General features: G+C 64.4%; 2 protein-coding genes across 3 annotated transcripts in view; one reads left to right on the forward strand and one right to left on the reverse strand.

The window, feature by feature from the left end:
* CERK (ceramide kinase) overlaps positions 1–21,059 on the forward strand; it is a 52,922-nt gene that overhangs the window by 26,306 nt on the left and 5,557 nt on the right. Inside the window, exons 12-13 of the mRNA XM_058673266.1 lie at positions 197–405; positions 1,645–1,733. Of these exons, the coding sequence (XP_058529249.1) occupies positions 197–405; positions 1,645–1,717 (282 nt within the window). The 3' untranslated portion in view covers positions 1,718–1,733. The remainder of the gene's footprint in view (positions 1–196; positions 406–1,644; positions 1,734–21,059) is intronic.
* The window catches only part of GRAMD4 (GRAM domain containing 4), a 52,084-nt gene continuing 36,964 nt past the window's right edge, over positions 5,940–21,059 (reverse strand). Inside the window, exons 4-19 of one of the 2 annotated variants that reach the window (XM_058673265.1) lie at positions 19,501–19,621; positions 15,588–15,655; positions 14,721–14,853; positions 14,493–14,518; positions 14,137–14,228; positions 12,940–13,031; positions 12,179–12,227; positions 11,525–11,596; positions 11,239–11,282; positions 10,640–10,749; positions 9,292–9,446; positions 8,306–8,450; positions 7,684–7,777; positions 7,273–7,357; positions 6,474–6,542; positions 5,940–6,340 (exon numbers count right to left, since the gene is read on the reverse strand). In XM_058673265.1, coding sequence (XP_058529248.1) covers positions 6,239–6,340; positions 6,474–6,542; positions 7,273–7,357; positions 7,684–7,777; positions 8,306–8,450; positions 9,292–9,446; positions 10,640–10,749; positions 11,239–11,282; positions 11,525–11,596; positions 12,179–12,227; positions 12,940–13,031; positions 14,137–14,228; positions 14,493–14,518; positions 14,721–14,853; positions 15,588–15,655; positions 19,501–19,621 — 1,457 coding nt within the window. In that variant the 3' untranslated portion in view covers positions 5,940–6,238. The remainder of the gene's footprint in view (positions 6,341–6,473; positions 6,543–7,272; positions 7,358–7,683; positions 7,778–8,305; positions 8,451–9,291; positions 9,447–10,639; positions 10,750–11,238; positions 11,283–11,524; positions 11,597–12,178; positions 12,228–12,939; positions 13,032–14,136; positions 14,229–14,492; positions 14,519–14,720; positions 14,854–15,587; positions 15,656–19,500; positions 19,622–21,059) is intronic. The other variant, XM_058673264.1, reaches the window with a different exon arrangement.

Consider the following 21,059-nt stretch of genomic DNA (forward strand, 5'->3'; position numbering starts at 1 on the left):
GGCCAGGAGCCGGGATGGGGCTGGGACACGCGAGCCCGCTGCAGAGGGCCTGGGCCCAGGAGCAGGTGGCCGGCAGGGCTGAGGGGTACGAGCAGGGCCTGGGCCCAGGAGCAGGTGGCCGGCAGGGCTGAGGGGAGCGAGCAGGCCCAGGCCTAGGACAGCACAAAGGTGAAATGCCTATCTTGTCTTCCTGCAGTTTGACTTCACATTCGTTGAAGTTTACCGGGTCAAAAGATTCCAGTTCACCTCGAAGCATGCCGGCGAGGAGGAGGGCGGCCTCCAGGACAGGAGCCAGCAGCGGTTCGGGTCCCTGTGCAGTGAGAACCCTAGGTGTTGCAGGGAGGTCTCCCGCAGCTCCTGGAACTGCGATGGGGAGGTCCTGCATAGCCCTGCCATCGAGGTGAGGTGAGGCGTGCAGGCCCAGGGCTCCCAGCCTTGGACCCGGTGTGCGGGTGGGTGCGTTCACCCTCCTCTCACTGGTCCACTGCACTCACCTCGTGATTCATGGCCACGAGGGGCCATGGTGAGCTGTCCCAGTGCTGGGGAAGGGGATGTGGGCATCTGTGCTGCACACTGCGGGAAGGGGCTGCGAGGGGCACCTGCGCTGGTGGACAGAGGGGAAGGGCCACCCAAGGTGTGTGGTGGTCTGCTGCTGGGGCAGGCCTACAGTCCAGGCCAGAGTGAGCACTCGGGCAGGGCAGGACACCGGGAGCCAGCTGGAGCTGCCTGAGGCTGCACCTTCTTTGTGTCCTGGCTGCCAAGTCTCCAAGCCTGCCCTCACAGGCGGCCAGGCCAGCAGGGGCCAGGGCATTCCCCAAGCTCATGCATAGGGCACGCCAAATTTGGGCTTGGAAATCTGCAGGTGAGTTGAGGGGGAGTCTGAGCTGATAGCAACTTCTCTCCCTGGGCAGGCACAGGGCAAGGTGGTTTTCCAGAAAGGGCTGGGGTGTGGGTGTACAGGAATGGGGGAGCGGGCCAGGATTCAGGGAGATCTCGGGGCCTTCCTAACAGCGGAGTGTGGGTCCCAGGGGAGTGACTGGGAGGCCAGTGTCTCCATGACCACGCTTCCACCAGCCAGCGTCCTGGGGCGGGGTGGCCCCAAGCATGAGCAGTGCTCAGAAGGGCCCTATGGATGTCGCATGGCCAGCAAACGGATGTGGCTGCTGCTGACTCACCTTACATGCCTGGGGAATGTGGGATTCACTTTGATAGTTGTTGAAGTAGAATATTCTGCCAATAAGGCGGGAACCCTTGTGGCACAACCCATCTGGGCGAGCAGCAGCATGCCCACCATGCAACCCGGTGGCAGACTGGGCTGTTTTCCACGAGTGAATAGCCAGGGTTGGCCGTGGGGGATGCTGACACTGCCAGCCAAGACACGGGAGGCCCCAACTGATCATCCCTGAGAATAGGGGCCCCATGAGTTCGGTGCCTAGGAAGCGGGGCACAGCCAGGATTCCCCACTGGCATGCTGGGGTTGGCATCAGATCAGCTGACCCCGGCAGTACACTGGGGTCAGTAGTCCCTCAGGCTGCACAGCCGGCCATGATGCCTGGCTGTGCCTGGGCCACCTGCTGCCAGCCCTGCCCAAGACACTATGAGGGACGACCCCATGGGTGTAACCACCACCCTGTGTCTCCGCAGGGTCCACTGCCAGCTAGTCCGGCTGTTTGCACGCGGCATTGAGGAGCGCCCCCAGCGAGCAGCACGCAGCTGAGAAGGTGCCACTTGCGGTCCCCTGCTTGCATGTGGAGGGACGAGGTCCGCACAGGGCTGCAGGCCGAGGACGGGACAGATACGCTTCAAGTAGATTTATTTTTGATAGCTCAATCTCGATTTTAGGAAACTCCCTTTGGTGAGCCGTTCACCACCCACCTCTGGCATCTCGGGGCCCCTGAGGCTGCCTCACCTGCCCCTTAGCCCGACGTGGCCGTCAGCACGGCTGTCGGCAGCTCCCTTCCTGGCAATAATTGTAGGGACACGATGTGAACTCTCCAGGGACCTGCACATGCCTCCTGGTCAAGGGCGATGGATGACCTGGGTACTGGGACCACCCGCAGGACTCCAATGGCCTGTGGCGAGTCTGTCCTCATCCTGCCTTTACGCCCACGGCCGCCCAGGGTGGCCCTCTCTGCGTGAGCAGGCAGCATCTGCACCGATAGTCCAGCTGGGGCAGGAGCCATGGGCGGGGGTGCTGCAGATGTGTGGGGATGCCACACTGCACCTGCTCTGCGGCCTTCACGCCCACCCGCTGAGCCCCCCACCCCCAGCTAGCTCTGCCAGCACACGGGCCCACGATGCTCTGTTCTTGTCCTGCCGGGGTCTGTGGTCAGACGTCTTGGTCTTTTGGGTCATGTCATGTGAGTTAGTCTCTGAACCAAGGGGCTGCCACTGCACCGGAAGTGCCTGGCCACAGCAGCAAGAGGGTGTGGGTCCCCGGGGAGCTGTGGGTGGCCGCATTGCCGGGGTGGCCTGTTCCTGACAGATGGAATCACTGAGACCCCTATGAAAGTCTTGTCTCAAACAGGCGAGGGCAGCGGAGCCTCTGCCCTGCAGAGCGAGGGAGCACCTGGCCGTGAGAGAGCCCAGCCTGGTGCGCTGTTCCTCCCGCTGGGCAATGGATGGCCTGCACATGTCCAGCAATGCCCCTGCCACAGCTTGAGCTACACACCACTTCCGGTTTTCTGTCAGCGCCACCCAGGCCAAAGGGCAGCCCTGGCAATGGCTTTATTCAGACCATGTCTTCAAAGGCAATGGCACAAGTCCTGTGGTTGGACCCCAGTAGCTGGACAAGCGGTCTTAGGGAGGGGCAGAGTCGTGCCCGCGAGGGGCAGAGCTGTGGCCGTGGGGAGGGGCAGAGCCGTGGCCGCAGGGAGGGGCAGAGCCGTGCCCGTGAGGAGCGGCAGAGCCGTGCCCGCGGGGAGGGGTAGAGCCGTGCCCGTGGGGAGGGGCAGAGCCCTGGCTGTGAGCACTCAGCTTTGACAGCTCTGAGGGACAGCACAGCCGCTGTAGCCTGGGGTTCCTCTGACTTTCCTGTGGGGTGTTGACAGGTGGGAGGGTCCCCAGGAGACTGTGGGCGGCCAGCACCCGCCCAGGTGGTCCTGACCAAGGTGCCCACATGCTGGTCCATCTGAGAACCTGCAGCTGATCTTGGGGAAACGGCTCATGTGGAGGCTCTGACCACCACATGCGACACAGGAGAGGCCCTGCGGACACGCCCTGCACAGCCTCCTGGATGCAGAGCTGCAGCTCCTGGACCCTGGCGTGTGGCGCACACAGGTGGCAGTGGTGGCAGCAGGCGGGGCAGCTCCTGGCACAGCCGACAGCAGCTCGCCCATGTGGGCTCTCGGTAGAGGCGTCCCCGGGCAGTGTGGCCAGCGCACTGGGCACTCTCCCCTGCAACACTGATGGAGAGGCTGGCTTGGTTTTCTCTAATCTTGCTGGCTTCAAGATTAGAAGATGGCATATTTGATCTGTTCAAAAAGACAAAAATAAAGTTACTTTGGGCAGAATTTGGCGTTGTCTCCTTTCTTTGACAAATCCCTCTCGGAGCAGGATGCATCATGAAGACATGCAGTGAACACCACTCCTGACCTCACGGCTGCCGCACGGGGCCTGACCGGTGGGCATGGACAGAAGGGGCAGACAGCACAGGAGGCCTGGCAGTGTGGGAATCGCAGCCAGCTGCCAGTCAGGGTCAGCCTATGTTAGGAGGCAGAATCCCACAAGCCAGGGTGACCTGCGGAGGCAGGCACAGGACTCCCAATCGGACCCCAGGCACAACAGCCCTGCCCTCCTGCAGGGTGCCTCTGCGCCCACCACGCCCACCCTGAGAGGGAACGGAGCTCCACCTACCCCATCCCCACAGAGGTGACCACCCCTGCCCACAGAGAGGCGGCCCAGAGCCGCGCGAGGTGCACAGGGCCGCAGGGGGGACAGACAGCCACTAGGGGGCACCTCAGAGCTGCTTGCTAAGTCGAACCTGCAAACGCGCCGTTCCTCTAGCATCAAGGCCTGGTTGAAGGGCAGGGGTCTCCAAATGGTTCCATGCAGGCCCAAGAACCCCTCTTCCTCCCCATGCCCCAGTCCCGTGGAGCCTGCCATAGACACACCGAGGGGACAGGGAGTTGGGGAGTGGCGGCACCTCCGTCCCCTCAGCATCACGTCCCAGCATTGCCTGCACAGCCCGCAGGTGGGACATGCGTGCACGACTAACCTGGTATGGTCAGGCTCCCTGAGGCTCCCAGCTGGCCCCTGGAAAGGCCCGGTTTTCCTGGAGGGCTCCTCTGGGCTGCAGCATAGGGTCACGCCTTGTCAGTGCACCCAGCACAGGTGTCACAGGTGTGCACTTGATCCCGGTGGGCTCCTGGGCCCCTCGTCCAGGGCTGACGTCTTGACCGAGCCACGAGCATGGTTGGGTATCCTTCCTCCCAGGGCGAGGACCTTGGCGCAACCCCAAGGTGCTGTGCAACCGCCAGACAGCACCCACCTGGGCTCTGCTTCCAGAACCCACAACCGCCTGCCCGGGCACACAGCCCCCAGCTGCCTTGCAGACCCCGGTGGGCAGTCAGTACCAGCGCTGCCCATGTACTGGACGGTCCTGAGCTTTAACACAAAGCATTTTAGGTTTATTTAAATAAAAATTATAATTTATACAAGACTTTTTCTTTAAACAAACAAGGTCTTCTTAAAAAAACGTTAGAATGTTACAGAGGGCTTGTGTTTCCTGTTGCTTCTTCATACAGTACGAGCCTTGTGTTGAACAAGTCACGCCGGGAACGACTTATGTACACACTGCCAGAGGCACGTCCCGCACACGACAACACGGCCGCGCAGAAGTGGAGCCTCTGCCCGCACTGACAGGGCTCAACGCGGGCCACGCACACCCACCGCGGGGAGCCCAAGCCTGCAGCCAGGCGACGGCCCCGTCCCCACCGGAATCCAGAGCCAGCTGCTGCCGGCCTCCGCGTCCCCAGGCAGACCCTCGCCCCAGCACGTGGTATGTCTTCACCTCCCTTCCTCCATAAAGGGACTCCAACACACCACTGCCCCCTTGCCCCCAGGAGCCCCCTGCCCTGCGAGGGACCCTCCCTGCTATGCCTGGGGACAATGTTAGCGCCTTCAGAGGCACGCCCTGGGCCCTGAAAAGTCTGACCATGACCTGGGGACAGGCTGTGTTCTCTTGCCAGGTGCCCCAAGAGCTTGGATTCACCGCTCCCATCTCTGTCCACAAGGCGGGGGCAGAATCTTCTGGAAGACTGACATCTGTGTGGCCAGGACTGCGTGCGCGCCCCTTCCAGCAAGGGGGTGTGCGTGCGCCCGCCCCTGGCCCGGCCCCTGGGAAAGGCTGACCTGAGCCCACGCCACGGGGCCCCCACCCTGGATGAGGACTGCAGCAAAGGTACAAATCACACCTGAAAAATGATACAAAAATAAGAAAAAACAGCTTGCTCTCTGTAAAAAATAGAATCTGTGTCTTCAAAAAACAACAATCTAGAGACCCCCACGGGACTCGGCACTCGGGAGGGCTTCTCCATGGCGACGGGCAAGGTGGGGCAGAGTGTGCAGCCCTGCTGGCCTCCCTCCAGGCCAGCTGCCCTCCCACCACAAAGACAAGTGCAGACGTCCCAGGAAGACCACGGCCTCGGCCATAGCACTGCCCTCACTCTCGGGTGCTCCCCGCCTCTGCTCACGGCTCCTCCCCCATGTCCCCACTCCAGCCCCCCGTGTCACCTGAGTGGCCTACGCTCCGAGCACCCACAATGCCTCTTGGCCTGCGAGCACAGGGCAACGGGGCTGTGCCATTCCGCAGGCCTCGGGGCAGCAGGGAAGAGGCCCGGGGTGGCGAGCCTGGGGCTGCCTGTCCCGCCCCTGCGCTCTGAGGACAGCAGCAGGGTCCCACTGACGGCCAGCCACGGCTTCTGTGGCACTTTTTCCCACCAGTGCCATAGCAGGGGCCTGCCATGCGCCAGTTGTGCCCAGACTGGAGTGGGCGGCATGGATGTGTGCCTAGGCCTGCAGCCTCGAGCCCCTCACCCACTGGTGTGTGCACATGTCCCTCAGGGGCCCGGGCAGCATGCCATGAGCTCGCCGCTTCCTGCCAGGCCGTGCAATGCAGGGATCCACGCAACTGATCCACGGGGCATGGGGGTTACTGCAGCAGGTCACGAAGCTCTCCGAGCGTCCACCTGCCCGGGTCACGTGGGAGACCCCAGCCACGTCCCTGGGAAGATCAGTCCTAGCTGTCGCCGCCGCCGGCTGCGGCCGTGATCTTCATGTACTGGCTGAAGATGGTCTCGAACGCCTCATCTCTGTGTACCATGGCACCGAACACGAGTGGCTGGCGGGAGGCAAAGCCCTCAGTCAACCACGGCGGCAGGCAAGAGACCACTGCCCTGGCTCCACCCCACCTTCCACAGGCCTCGGCCCCTGGGCACAAGCTGCACCTGCCACAGCCAACACTGGGCACCTACCTTCTGGGTTGATGGTGTCGACACGGCGATGCCCATGCCAGAGCCCGGGAGGACGGACAGGACCTTGTACTGGAAAACAGCAGCCCGGTGTCACGTGGATCCCTCCGGAAGGACCCGGGGGCACGGCAGGGTGGGAGGGGGAGGGCCAGTGAGCACTGCCCCACCCTGTGTGGCTAAGCGAGCAGTCAGCCAGGGAGGGCTGCCCCCAAGAGTGCCGCACGTGGGGAATGGGCTCTAAAGCTCACGCCATGGCCTGGCACCACAAGGGGCATCCCAGCTCTTACAAGGAGGTGAGGTGACCCACCACAGCCACAGGTGGGGAGGGGTCCTGCTCAGCAGATGGGGAGCCCACTGCTGGCCTGACTGCCTGGCCAGGGCGCTGAGAGAGCCCCCAGGGAACACTGCCCGCCCCTGTGCCGGGGTCACGTCCACTGGCACAGCCCATGTGCTGACCCACGCAGGAAGCCAGCGAAGCACAACCATCAGCCCTGCCTTCCCCATGGCAGATGCAGGGCCCTAGTCTTCTGAGGACCTTAGCAAGAGTGCAGGGCACGGCGGGCAGAGACTCCTGCTGAGATGTGGGGCCGAGCCCACGCGGCCCCCTTCCTGTGTCCGACCCATGTGGACGAGGGGGAGCCAGCCCCGCCCGGCCAGTGTACTGGTGCGTGAGGCCCCCGCGTTGGGGGTGCAGCGGCTCCCGGGGGAGCCCGCGGATGGGGGTGCAGCGGCTCCCGGGGGAGCCCACGGTGGGGGGCAGCGGCTCCCGGGGGAGCCCGCGGATGGGGGGACAGGCACCCACCTTCTGGATGTCCGTGATGTCCACCAGCTTGATGACCTTGTTCCTCTTGGAGGACCCAGATTTGGAGCTTTCGAAGCACAGGTAACTGAGGGGGCGGGAGGCAGGGCACAGTGTGGCAACCGAGGCAGCGCTCGGACCTCCAGGCTGCTGGCACTAGAGCCGTCCCTCCACCCCAACCAGCACCAAGGCTGGGGCCCTGTGGGAGGTACTGGTCTCCAGGGGGAGGCCTGCCTGAGGGCTCCCGGGCAGACAGCAGGACCTCCTCCAGGAGCCCAGCCCGCCGGCAGATGGCACAGCCTCCCCCGAGGAGCCCACCCGGCTTCCCCAAGGAGCCCAGCCCGCCGGCAGATGGCACAGCCTCCCCCGAGGAGCCCACCCGGCTTCCCCCACAGGAGCCTTCGCGATGCTCACTTTTCCGTGACGTACAGAACCCCGTTCCTGATGTAGTCGGTCGGCATCTTCCGGTCTCTGTTGATGAGGCAGCAGCGCCAGCCGCTCTCGCACACTGCCCGGGGGAGAGGAAACCTCCTGTGTCCACGGCAGGCCACCCATGCCTGCCAGGTTCCCAAGCCCAGCCGAACAGGCCTCCGGCTGCTCCCACTGGACGGCATGCAGGAGCACAGACCTAAGGGAGTCTGCTGAAAGGGTGTCCCCACATGCAGCAAGGGGCAGGGCTCGCGACCTTTAAGGTGGCGACACCTGACACACCACACTGCAGCTGCGGCCACCGCGGGCCGCACCTCCCTGACACACCACACTGCAGCTGCGGCCACCGCGGGCCGCACCTCCCTGCAGCAGGCCGCGAGGACAGGGATGTGGGAGCTGGGTGTTGTGCAGAGCGCTCTTTCTGGAAGGCTGGCTGGGGGCCTGGGGCTTCATGGGGCACCTTTCAAGAGACTTCCAGCATGTCAGCACCTGCCTAGGCCCGGGCAGTGGTGCCCAGAGCAGACATGGGGCTGTCCCTCCTGCTCAGGGTGGGCCTGAACACAGGCCTCCACCCGAGTCCGTGTCCAGTCAGGTCCTGCACACGCACCGGCCAGCGGACGCTCATTCTCCGTCAAGTTAAAAATCTCATGAAAGTTGCCCTTCTTGGTGGTGTGGCAGCGGCTGGTCTCCTCATCTTTGCTCAGGCTGGCTGGAGCGCTGGACACGTAGCTTCGTGACGCAGCCGCCTGCAGCTACAAGGACATACAAACGAAGCCCCGTCAGGGCCTAGCAGGCAGACTGGCCACGGCCGCGGGAGGGGGCATGGCTCCACACCGCCCAGTCCACACAGCAGGAGGACCGCGTCCTGCAGCGAGGCCACGATGCGGCAGCCACAGGACAGGCCATGCAGGAGGCCTCGGCACACGAGAGCGTGGCCTCTGCTCACGGCAGGTGGTCAGCGGGCTGTGCAGGCACACTGATGGCTGGCCACAGGAGAAACAGCAGGTGCATGTGTGACCAGGACAAGGCCAGGGGTGAGCTCTCACAATAGGGAGGTCATGGCGGGAGGGGCCCTGCAAGGCTGGGAGCTTGGCCATGCAGCTGGGGCCCACCACCACCCCAGGACCAGGTGGATACTGACAGGAGGTGGGGGCAGATACTGCCTGGAGCCCAGGAGCCTGCCCCTGCCCCATCCCTGCCCCGAGCGTCCCTCCTGCTGATGGGCACCCATGCATCCTAAGAGGACACTCACATCCAGACTGCTGCAGGTCCACCTCCACCAGGAAGCCTGCCTGGATTTCCCCTAGCACCAGCATCTCCTCTGGCATTTGAGGGACCCCCAAGATCTATGTCCTGGCTCAGGGTCAGCACCCATAGGGCCCACTACCAGCTGGCAAGTTGCTTGGCCTTACCAGAGGGGCTGGACACCCCGTCTCTAAGCCCCACACCTGCCTGCCTGTGGGGGTGTGGCGCTGGCAAGGGCCCAGAGGCAACCATGAGCCTTAGAGATAGTGGGGTGCTGTGAGCGGGCAGCCTCCAGGCCCCCCGAGACATGGGAGCAGCCAGCTCTTGGGGGCGGGGCCAGGGGCTCACCCTGCGGGTCGCAGTGTTGCCAGAGCGCTCCTTGAGCTGCGGGTCAGTGGGCAGGCTCTTCCAGATGATGTAGGGTGTGTCATACTTGGCACGGAGCCGGGGGCAGCGCTTGAAGACGAAGTCGATGAGGAAAAACTTGATGCCCGCGTAGAGGCCTGGAGGGGATGGCCAGACTGCTCAGGGGTGGCCCCTGAAAGACGGGGCGCAGGGAGAGGCGAGTCTCCCAGAGCTAGACCCAGGGAGGGGAGCAAATTGGGTGAGGAGGGACTGGCACAGGGCCAAAGACCTGGTGGCACACTTGTGTGCTTGTCACCTGGGCTCCAAGGCTTAGAAAATCCTGGGGTGGCAGAGTGTTCAGGGTCCTGCCCTGCCTGCCCCGCAGCAGCTCTGGGCCAGTCCAGGTCCCAAGGAGTCACAAGGGACCCTACAGTCCCATGGGCATGCTGGCTTTTGTTATCCTGCTCCCCGTGGGGCTGCCAGCCCACTGGGCCCAGTGACACAGGCAGGAAGTTGCTGGCGAGGACGGTTCAGGACATGGGCGGGGACACAGTGCTGGCCTGAGACCCAGTGGGGCTAGGGTGGGCTCCGGGTTGGGACCCCAGGGATACAAAGGAGCCCTGTGGCTCAGGGCATGCTCTTGGAGACAGACATGTCACGTGACAGTCCAGACAGTGGGCAGCCTCAGGATGGTGACCGTCACATGACCGTGTGCTGTCTCCCCACAGCCTCAAGCTGCAGCTCCTCCCTTCCCTACCCTGTTGAGGGCTCCCTGGGCTCTGGTGTGTCCAGCAGGTACACAGCTCTACCCAGCCCCCACCAGCCCTGCTCAGTCCACTCGAGCCATGCTCCAAGGGCCTCTGTGTGCACCCAGCACCCTCAACCCGCCCCTGTCCCCCTCCCTCACATGCCACCACCTGGGCTCCCTGTGGCTTCTCTCTGTGCCCATCTCCCACCTGCCCTGCACAGCCTCATGCCCCTCAGGGTGGGGTCCTGTGTGCCACTGTTATCTGGGCCCCTCCACCTCAGAAGCAAGCCATCACCCCGCCCCACGAAGGACTACATCTCAGCCTTGCACTGAGCACCACGCAGCAACTCAGCATTCCCCTAACCCTTTCTCCCCACGCAGTCCAGCAAGCCCCTGGCTCTGCCTCCCAAGCAGACCTGCTTGGACCCAGCAGGTGCCCTCTGCTCAGCCCCACCCACAGCCTCAGGCCCCACCCACAGCCTCAGGCCCCACCCACAGCCTCAGGCTCCCCTCTGCTCCAGCAGGCTCTCTACCCACCCCCGAGCAGGGTCATCCCTCCTGGGGACCCTGATCTCCCGCCCACCTGTGCCTGTCTCTCCTTACCCACGGCCAGCCCCACCAGGCGGTAGGGGAAGAAGCAGGAGGCCAGGAAGGCGGCCCACAGCGCCACATACAACTTCTGTGTGATCTCAGGCTGGACCCACATGAACAGGCTGTGGGGAGACGGGCGGTCAGGCGGCTGGGTCCGGGCCAGGTGGCCGTCCAGGTCCCCGTGGGGGCGGCCGTCCAGGTGCCCGTGTGGGTGGCCAGGCCTGGGCCAGTAGGTGGCCGTCCAGGTCCCCGTGGGGGCGGCCGTCCAGGTCCCCGTGTGGGAGGCCAGGCCTGGGCCAGTAGGTGGCCGTCCAGGTCCCCGTGGGGGCGGCCGTCCAGGTGCCCGTGTGGGTGGCCAGGCCTGGGCCAGTAGGTGGCCGTCCAGGTCCCCGTGGGGGCGGCCGTCCAGGTCCCCGTGTGGGAGGCCAGGCCTGGGCCAGTAGGTGGTCGTCCAGGTCCCCGTGGGGGCGGCCATCCAGGTCCCCGTGTGGGAGGCCAGGCCTGGGCCAGTAGGTGGCCGTCCAGGTCCCCGTGGGGGCGGCCATCCAGGTCCCCGTGGGGGCAGCCGGGCCAGGTGGCCATCCCAGTCCTCGTGGGGGCGGGCCACTTACTTCCTGATCTTCTCCAGAATGTCGGCCATCTTGCCAAAGAGGTTCTGTGTGGAGAAGAAACAGCAGGTGCCTGTCAGAAGCCCGGCCGGCCAGGGGTCAGTCCTGAGGCCCTGCCCAGGCCTGGGTGGGTGTGGGGCGGGCTCTGGTCTGAAGCCAAAGTGAGCCCTGCTCTTTGCAGATCCAAGCCAAGTCCTTCCCGAGCAGTGCTCAACCATAGCGGGGTCACTGGCGATGCCCGTGCACAGGCCAGGGGCCCAGCACCCAGGGGTGCTGCCCAGCACAGTACCTGGGCTTTCTGGGCAACGTCCAGCACTAGCTGGAACTTCTCAGACACCGTCAGGTCTTCCTTGGGAGGTTCCTGCAGCCGGAGGGAAAGAAGTTTCCACTGGCATCGAGGAGGTCCCGAGTTCCTGCCAATGCAGCAGGCATGCTCCTGTCTAGGTACCCGAGGCCACCTCGCTGTGCCCAGCAGCCTGGAGGGATGGAGGCTGCGGCAGGGCGGAGCCACGGCAGCTGAGCCCAGCTCAGACTGTCTCACTCAGCCCCCCGGTCCCACAGCCCTCATAGGGAGGGAGGCTCAGGCTTGGGTCTGCCTCCTCGGCCATGGCTTCCTACACGTGGGCTGTCCCCGAGGCCCAGCCTGCATCTGTCCCTTTGAGCAAACTGCCCTCCCGATTTGTGGCTTATTCAGGCACACAATTAGTCACTACCAACCTGTGTGCCAAAGCAGCCACAGGAGTGGGTGCCAAGAAAACCCTCTTTCATATACCAGGCACTCAGTAATGATGTGGCACTGCCCACCCAGGGGCCTGTGGGAGCCACGCCAGCCGCCTCCGGTCAGCATGGGGCAAGTGCACGCGTGGCTCTCCTAGAGGCGGGCTGGAGGTCTCCCCATCTGTGCCAGGCCGGGCCGTGTGGAACCCCTAGGCCCCGGACTTACCACGGCCTCGGAAACTTCTGGTACGATGCTCCACTGGATCCGCCAGCCCCTGCCAGAGGAAGGGAACATGCCTTAGCAACAGTGCCAGGCCCATAGGAGAGGGTGCTGCTGGAAGCCCCTGGTCCCCAGCTCCTGGGTGCAGGACCCAGTGTCCCTTCCCTGGAGTCCACCCCTGGGAGGGTATCCATTCAGAAGCAGTGCGGGCATCCAGAGACCTGTGTGGGCCCAGCGCAGCTCTGGGGCTGCTGACCCCATCCAGGGTAATAAAAACCTCCCTCTATCAGATGCCCCTCAGGAGCAGGGCAAGGAGCAGGCCGGGGGTGAGAAGCAGGCCGGGGGCATGCGGCAGGCCGGGCGTGAGGGGCAGGTGGAGATGTGGGGTAGGCCGGGGGCACCAGGAGGGGAGGCACAAGCCGAGGAGAATAGTGCCAGCTCCCTAACCAGTACCACCACAGAAGCCCCGAGGCAGCCCTGGGCCTTGGACACCCAGGAGCGCACCCCAGGGTGCTGGCTCCCTTCAAGCCACCTGTATGAAAAAGGTGCTGGGAAGAGGACGGGGGAGGGGTGATGCCGCCATGGACATGGGCCAGTGCCACCCCAGCCCCCCGACCGTGGGGAGGTACCATCAGGCCCCCCAGCCAACAGAGGCAGAGATGGTCGTGTTGCCTAGGGGTCTCCGGGCCCATCAGAGTCACAGTAGATGGCTGCTGTGTAGACGGAACACCAGTTGCACAAGGCAGCTGGCACCCCTGCTCACCTACCTGGCTATGAGGTAATTGAGGGACAGCCTCAGAATCGCCAGGAATAGGAACATAGGGATGGCCCAGCCATGCCACACGGCATTCATGTACACCTGTGGGTGACAGGCAGGCGGGGAGGTGAGGGGATGGCAACACGGCTGGACCCTTGGTTCAGGGCAAGCCACTGCGTCCTCCATTAAGAGACAAAGCCACAGTGCATAGAGCGCTGGCATGCCATATGGGTGCCAGTTTGTGTTCCAGCTGCTCCACTTCCAATCCAGCGCCCTGCTCACGCTCCTGGGCGAGCAGCAGAGGACGGGCAAGCGCTTGACCTCTGCACCCATGGGGGAGACTCAGTTCCAGTCATTATGGAAGTTCTCTTTTTCTCCCATTCTTGGTAACTCTGATGTCCAAATAAATAAATAAATCTTTTTTTAAAACATAGAGACAACCCACACAGGAAGGCTGCAGGCTGGCGTGGGCAGGAGGCTGTGTTGCCTGGAAGCAGCTGGGACCAGTAGAGGGGTGAGAACCCCCACTGGGCATCCCGCTCTGGCTCCCCCCACCCTGGGGCTCAGCAACCCTGAACGGGCAGGTGAAGAGCCACAGAGCTGCTTTCACTCCCACGCACGGGTGCTGAGGACACGGAGCCGATGCCTGCAGGGGACAGGGGTGGCCCCACGAGCCCAGGAGGAAGCTGGGAGGGGGGTGGGAACCGCGCACGGCTGGCACCCAGGCAGCAGGGCCTATAAGGTGCCCGTGTGAAGCTGGCATCTGCCACCACACCCTTAACCAATGAGTGTGCAAAGACCCCACCTCCCTAAGCCGCATGGGGCTTCTGGAAACTGCCCAGAGCCGGGGTTCCCCCAACAGGGGGGCTATCTTCTGGGCTGCAGGAAGGTGGGAGGGCGGCCTTCCAGCCTCGGTCCGGGCCTGGGCAGCACCAGGTGCAGATGCGAGCAGCTGGGGCAGTGGCCTTACTCCATCCAGGGCCCCAGGCCACATCCTGTCCAGGGCCCCAGGCTACACTCTGCCCTTGGCTGCAGGCCACACCTCACCCAGGGCCCCAGGGGCCATGCCAAGCCAATCAGGTGAGATCCTCCCAGCACCCACAGGGCTGCTGTGCCCACTTTATAGGTGAATAAGCAGTTGGAGCCTGTCCCTGGCACTGAAGCCACACGGCCCAGGGGGCAGGGCCCCACCTCAGTCGGCACTCACGGTGAAGGCTATGGCGGAGGTGTAGACGGAGTACCAGTCAGACAAGGCGGACAGGTTCTTCACGAAGCTGGTGACCGGCTTGGCCCCGCGCTCTGCAAGAGGCCACAGCGGTCAGCAGGGGTCGGCCCCTGGCCCACGCCCCCACAGGGAGGAGAGCACGCCCACTCCCAGGGCCTGGGGGTGCAGGACAAGAGAGCTGCTTTCCAACTGGAGGACACACTGAGAGAGCAGCAGCGGCCTGCCTAGGCACCGCCCTTCCTCTGGGGGGAGTGGGGGAAGGCCCCTCACCAACGTGCCCCTGCAGGGCCCCAGCAGCTGGTGCCCCCACCCCTGGTGGGCACCTGGGCCTGACTTACTCAGTCGTCTCATGTTTTCTGTTAACCTGCAATAGAGTGGAGAAAGACGGGACCCGGTCAACGTGCTGGCCGGCTCTGTCCTGTCCTGTCCTACAGCCCCTGGACACTCAGGGCCAAGGGGGTGGTGTCCCGAGCTCCTGGAGCCCCAGGACCCTGCCCCCTTAAGCCGTGGGAAAGCAGGTGCAGGGCAGCCCCGGGCCAAGGGCCCCTCCTCCCGCCCCCAGACACCTGCGAGCACTGAGGGGCTCCTCGGTCTCCACGGCGCTCTCCTCTGGCTGGAAGCGGAAGTCCTCTATGTACTCCCCAAACTTCTCATAGAGCCACTTCTGCACACGCGAGGACACGCCCTGGCCCCAGCGGTCTGCAGGAACAGGGTGGAGCCCCATCAGGAGCACAGCATCCTGGGAGAGGGAGCTGTGCCCGGAAGCAGAGGGGAGCCGGCTCTGACGCTGCCTGGGAACACTGCGTGCAGTGGCCGACAGGGCTGGTCACTCCTCAGGCCCCTGGGCCCTGCAGACGCTCGGGAGGACCAGTGAGACAGAAGGGTGTGTGTGCGTGAGTGAGCACGCGCCCTGGGTACGTGTGCAGTGCAGTGTGTACAATGCGCATGTGAGGTATGGCGGAGTGTATAAATGGGGTGTGCACATGTATGCATGCGTAAGTGTGTGTACAAGCACAGGCACGTGTGTGGGACCCATGAGTGTGTGTGCCTATGTGAGAGTATGGCGGAGTGTATAAATGGGGTGTGCACACGTATGCATGCGTAAGTGTGTGTACAAGCACAGGCACGTGTGTGGGACCCATGAGTGTGCGTGCCTGTGTGAGAGTATGAGCATGTATTGTGCTGTGTGAGCATATGGGCTCCCTACACAGAGGTCAGGGGAACCCTGCCCCCAAGGAGCTAGGGTCTCCCTGTCCCCTACTTCCTGGACCTCGGCTGGCACAGAGCCCTATGCCCCCTGGCTTCCCACTGCCCGCTCAGTCCCCTTGCTGCATGCCCACGGGCTGTCACTTGCTGAGCCTCTGCGATGTGCACAGCCTCCTGGGATCAGAACCCACACCTGCCTGCTCCCCTGCCCACGTGGAGGGGCCTACCTGTGCCGTTGCTGACTGGGGTCTGTCCTCTTGGGGCCTGCTGGGCCTGGGCCGCCTGCTCCTCGGCTCTTAGAGAAAGAAGGACGGGAAGGGGAACGGCTGTTAGCTTCAACGATGGCACGGGCCAGGCAAGCAGTAACACCCATGGGGACTGCACCGTGAGACTGCTGGTGCCGGCCGGTTCCTTGGGACCCCCCACCCGTGTCCTTCATGGCAGGGGTAGGACCAACACAACCCTGTTGGCACGCACTTTGTGTTTTGATAAATGAGTGAACAATGTCTCAAACACACAGTAGCCGGAAGTGCCCGACTACATCCATCACTGCGGCACACAGTGTACACCACACCAAGGCCCCAGGTTGGGTCCTAGGTCTCCGCCAGCTGCACCTTCACTGCCGTGGGCACCAGGCCTCGCTGGCTGTGTGCCCTGAGTGAGCTCCAGCCCGGCAGGTCCCTTGGGGATTAGGGGCTGGGATGCCACAGCCTTCACCTCTCCACACTGCCCTGGACAGATGAGGCACGGCTGCTCCTTGCCCACAGGGGCCCCGGGGACTGGGGTGGAGCTAGAAGGGGCCCAGAGGGACCTGCAGTCTTCAGAAGGTGGAGGGGGAGGAGGGGCAGGAAGTGTGGCTCCCACTATATTTGCATCCTGGGAGCTCACACCCACAGCCCCATGAACCAGCTGGGCTCGCGCCTGCCACTGTCATCTGTCAGTGCCACGCTGTGTGGGGGCACAGAGTGTGGGGTGCAGAACTGGCACCTGGCCAGAGTGGCAGCCCCACTGACTGGCAGATGGGGGGACTCCTAGGAGGAGGTTCCCAGGAGTGGGGAGGACACATCATGGAGAAGGGGCTGGGCCTCCACGCACCCGCGGGAGGCTGTTCCTACAACCAGGAACATGGCCAGGGCATGCAGGGGGCAAAGAGGGGGCTTCCGTGGCCTCCGGGCAGGCAGAACGGGATACACCTGGACTGGACGGCACTTCTGGGACAAGGACCTCAACCAGGAGGCACTGGATGCCAGCTCCTGCCAAAACCTGAGCCCAGGCGTGCCTGGCGAGCGTGCACACACAACCTGTCATTTGGTCCCTGGCTGTGGGAAGCTAACCCAGCAGAGGATTCCACAGGGCTGTGCAGGTACCCTCAGGGGAGGGGCTGCACGCAGGAGCAGGAGCTCCAGGTTGGAGTGAGCAACACGCTTCCTGAGTACTGATCAGGGACAGGGCAGTGGGCTGCAGAGCAGGCTTCCATGGGCCCCAGCAGGGCAGTGGGTTGCGGAGCAGGCTCCCGTGGGCCCCAGCAGGGCAGTGGGCTCCGGAGCAGGCTCCCGTGGGCCCCAGAAGGGCAGTGGGCTCCGGAGCAGGCTCCCATGGGCCCCAGAAGGCAGTGGGCTGCAGAGCAGGCTCCCATGGGCCCCAGCAGGGCAGTGGGCTGCAGAGCAGGCTCCCATGGGCCCCAGAAGGCAGTGGGTGGCGGAGCAGGCTCCCATGGGCCCCAGAAGGCAATGGGCTGCAGAGCAGGCTCCTGCAGCCCCAGCAGGGCAGTGGGCTGCAGAGCAGGCTCCCGTGGGCCCCAGAAGGCAGTGGGTTGTGGAGCAGGCTCCTGCAGGCCCCAGCAGGGCAGTGGGCTCCGGAGCAGGCTCCCCTAGACCCAGATGCCCTTGGGGTCAGCTGTACACCACTTGCCCTCGTCCAGGGAAAACCAGGAACTGAGCTCCTAGTAACCTTCGGGTGTTCTGAGAGGTTCCAGATGACTGCTGATGCTCAATGATTAACCACACTCACTGAGTGAAGAGCCCGTGCCGCCTTAGGGTGTCTGAGACCTCCTGCATGGGATGAACTGCAGCTGGCTCAGGCCTGGAGCACGGGAGCACAGAGCTGGGGGGCAGACACCGACGCCTGACAGGACCCCTGGCTCCCAGCCGGGCACCAAAGGCCAACAGGACCCCTGGCGCCCAGCCGGGCACCGATACCTGACAGGACCCCTGGCTCCCAGCCGGGCACCAAAGGCCAACAGGACCCCGGGCTCCCATCTGGGCACCAATGGCCAACAGTACTCCTGGCTCCCATCCAGGCACCAACGGCCAACAGGCCACCCTTGGTTCCCAGCCGGGCACCGATGCCTGACAGGCCCCCTTGGCTCTCATCTGGGCACCAATGGCCAACAGGACCCTTGGTTCCCATCCAGGTACCAATGCCTGACAGACCCCCGGCTCCCAGCCGGGCACCAACAGCCAACAGGACCCCTGGCTCCCAGACAGGCACTGATGCCTGACAGACTCCCTGGCTCCCATCCAGGCACCAACGGCCAACAGGCCACCCTTGGTTCCCATCCACAGCCCCTCCTAGACCCTGCAGAGGCCCTAGCCCGGACACCTGACGCGGCACAGAGCTGGCTGGGTGCCCTCTGCCGTCCTCCAATCTTCCTAACCCTGGGGCTTCCAGGAGCCAATGTTGGGGTGGCGTGAGCCCCAGTGGGTGCAGCCAGATCACAGACTTGCAGGAAACCTGGGAGGCTTTCATGGGGAGGGCATGCACCCACGAACACAGCACGCTTATAACGGGGAGCTGTTCCAGGCATTTTCTTAAAAAATAATAGAGGTTCAAAGTCCAATGTGTGTGCACGTATGCGCATGTGCGTGCCCTGGTGTGGGTGCAGTGGGCAGTGTAGCAGTGTGCATACTGCGTGCTTGTGTGTGCACATGTGTGCACACTGTGATGCCTGTGCCTGTTTGCCCTGGCGTGTGTGCGTGTGAATTCTGAAATGTATTGTGGTACATGCCCATGTGCAAGGTTTCCAGAAGATTCCCAGGCTCTCCCCCATGAAGCAGCCATCTGACCCCGGGGCCACTCACTTCCTTCTTCCTGGGCTGCAGCCTGAGTATTCTTAGCTGTCAGGCCAAGCCGGTCCCCAGGGAGAGCCCATGCAGGTGTCTCCGCATCCTCAAAACTGACCCGGGCCAGGCACAGCACCCACTAAGGGGCATTGCAAAAGACGGCCACTCGGTAGGGCAGGGGGTCAGGCTGCGGGGGCCAGAGGGCAGGCAGCTGGAGAGGGGGTCAGGCCGTGGGGGCCAGAGGGCAGGCAGCTGGAGAGGGGGTCAGGCCGCGGGGGCCAGAGGGCAGGCAGCTGGAGAGGGGGTCAGGCCGCGGGGGCCAGAGGGCAGGCAGCTGGAGAGGGGGTCAGGCCGCGGGGGCCAGAGGGCAGGCAGCTGGAGAGGGGGTCAGGCTGCAGGGGCCAGAGGGCAGGCAGCTGGAGAGGGGGTCAGGCTGCAGGGGCCAGAGGGCAGGCAGGCATTTGGGGAGCGGGGAAGGCTACACAGGTAGGAAGGCAGACAGCTGTGGGCAATGCTGGTGACAAGGCTGGCCTGAGGCTGTTCATGCTGCCCAGTGTAGCCAGGGGGAGCTCTGCCCCAGGCAAAGCGGCTGCCCAGGCCCTGCTCCCAGGGAGGCTCTCAAAGGCCCACCCCGGGTTGCCCCCAGGCTCGGGCACGCGGCCAGCCTCCAGCCAGCAGAGGGCAGCAGAATGCGGCTGCTCTCTCCCCAGATGGGTGGGGCCCAAGAGGGCAGTATGGCCGGGGACATGGGGGACATGGGACAGGACCTGGGGCCTTCCTCCCAAGGCACGACTGCCACATGCCTTGCCGAGGGACCAGCGCCCATGGAGGGGTCCTGCAAGGGTGAGGGTGTGACCAAGCAGGCAGTTCAAGGTCACTGCAGAGTGGATGAGGCAGGTGTGTGTGGGCGCTCAGGGCAGGGCCCGGGCAGGCCACAGGAGCCCTGAGGCCCAGGCAGGCAGCCACTTCCCCACAGCAGGGCTCCCCTCGAGTCCCTGAGATGCCATGGGTGCAGCAGAAGCTGGGGCAGATCCGGGGCTCCCGGGCACTGCTCGCCGGCCTGTGGGGGTCCCCTCACCTGGCCCGCAGCACCTCCTGCACCTTCTGCTCCAGCTCCATCCGCCGCTGTCGCTCCCGCTCCAGCTCCTGCCGCAGTGTCTCCGCGTTCGTCTCTTCTCGCAGTTTCCGGAGCTCCTCCTCTGTGGGGAGGGAAGAGTGGCCAGGTGACCCCTGTGCACGTCCACTCTGCCCTTGCACCCCCGAACTATAGCAGAGAGCAAACGGACACAGGGTTCAGGGGCAGCAGAGGCCAGGGTGGCAGGCGGCCAGAGGGTGGGCTGGGGCCAGCTGTCCGAGCCACCTGAGGGTCCCGGGGCAGAGGGTGGCCAAGAGGACGTAGTGGGGCCATAGCCCAGAGAGGCACCAGGTGCCTTCCCAGCCTGTCCCATGTGCTGGGTCACTTGCCTACTGCCCTCCTGTCTTGAGTCTGGCTCTTTCTCCAAGGCTCCAAGGCCTGCACAGTGGCCCCTGCCTCCCGACACGGCCTCCCAGTAGCTGCTGAGTGGGCAGCTCAGGGCGGCCAGTGCAGTGCACCCACCAGAGCCAGCAGGGGTGGGTCAGTGGCCTTCTCTCCATGCTGCAGCCATCACAGGAGGCAGCCCAGGACAGACGCCAGGGAGGAGGGTCCAGGCCAGAGGGGTGCTCACAGTGACCCCGAGGTGGATGTGTCAGAAGTCACCAGGACACTGTGGGCGGGGCTCTGCACTCCAACAGGGAGCCTGCCCCCCGATCCGCGGCATCCCGGGAAGGACGTCTCAGCTGCCCCAGGAAACACCCGGAAGGAGGAGGGAGGAGCAGCTGCTCCCCGCTGACCGAGGGGCATGGCCAGCGTGTTCCTGTGGCAGCCGCGAGAGGGCTGCCGTGTCCAGGCGGAACTGGGCTGCAAGGACCCTTCTCCAGCAGCACTGGGGCCTGCCCCCGCCCCCCGCCACTGGGGCAGCTGAGCAAACACTGAGCACAGCCCAGGGGCCAGGTCAGGGAAAGTGCAGAGGGCAGCTCGCTGGCCAGCGGTGCCCACCAGTGCCCATGTAAGTCACCTGAGTCCTGCCTCCACCCAGAGGAGCCCTGGCTGGGATCCGAGCTGGCCCTGGTTCCAGGTGACGGCTCAGCACCCATTCTAGCTGCACAGGCCACTTGACCCGCCATGGGGCGGACGGCCAAGACGCTACAAACCGGAACCCGGAAGCAACGGTCACACTTGCCAGGTCCTATCGGCCCACCTCCCTCTGTGGGAAGGGTCGGCCAGGTGAGACCCTCTTTAGCCAGGGGCCAGAAGGAGGCGTTCAGGGTGTCCGGAGCAGCTTCCCCTCCGGTCCTGGTCCACCTCACCAGACCTGACGATGTGAGGCTGAGCTGGAGACCCTGAAGTGCAGGCCAAGGCCAACACAGGCTGGAAGACACCTAGGAGGAGCTCCCCTAAGCCACAGGGACCCCGTCTGGGCAGAGCGTGGCAGGGACCCTGTCTGGGCAGAGCGCGGCCAGCGTGCACGCAGGGAGAGGCCGGAGGTCAGGAAACGCTTCTGAAAATATTTAGCCGCGCTGAGTGCCGGGCCCCTCTGCTGAGTAAATATTTGGAGT

This window comes from Ochotona princeps, chromosome 15 (genome assembly GCF_030435755.1).
Source record: "Ochotona princeps isolate mOchPri1 chromosome 15, mOchPri1.hap1, whole genome shotgun sequence".
Classification (NCBI taxonomy): domain Eukaryota; kingdom Metazoa; phylum Chordata; class Mammalia; order Lagomorpha; family Ochotonidae; genus Ochotona; species Ochotona princeps.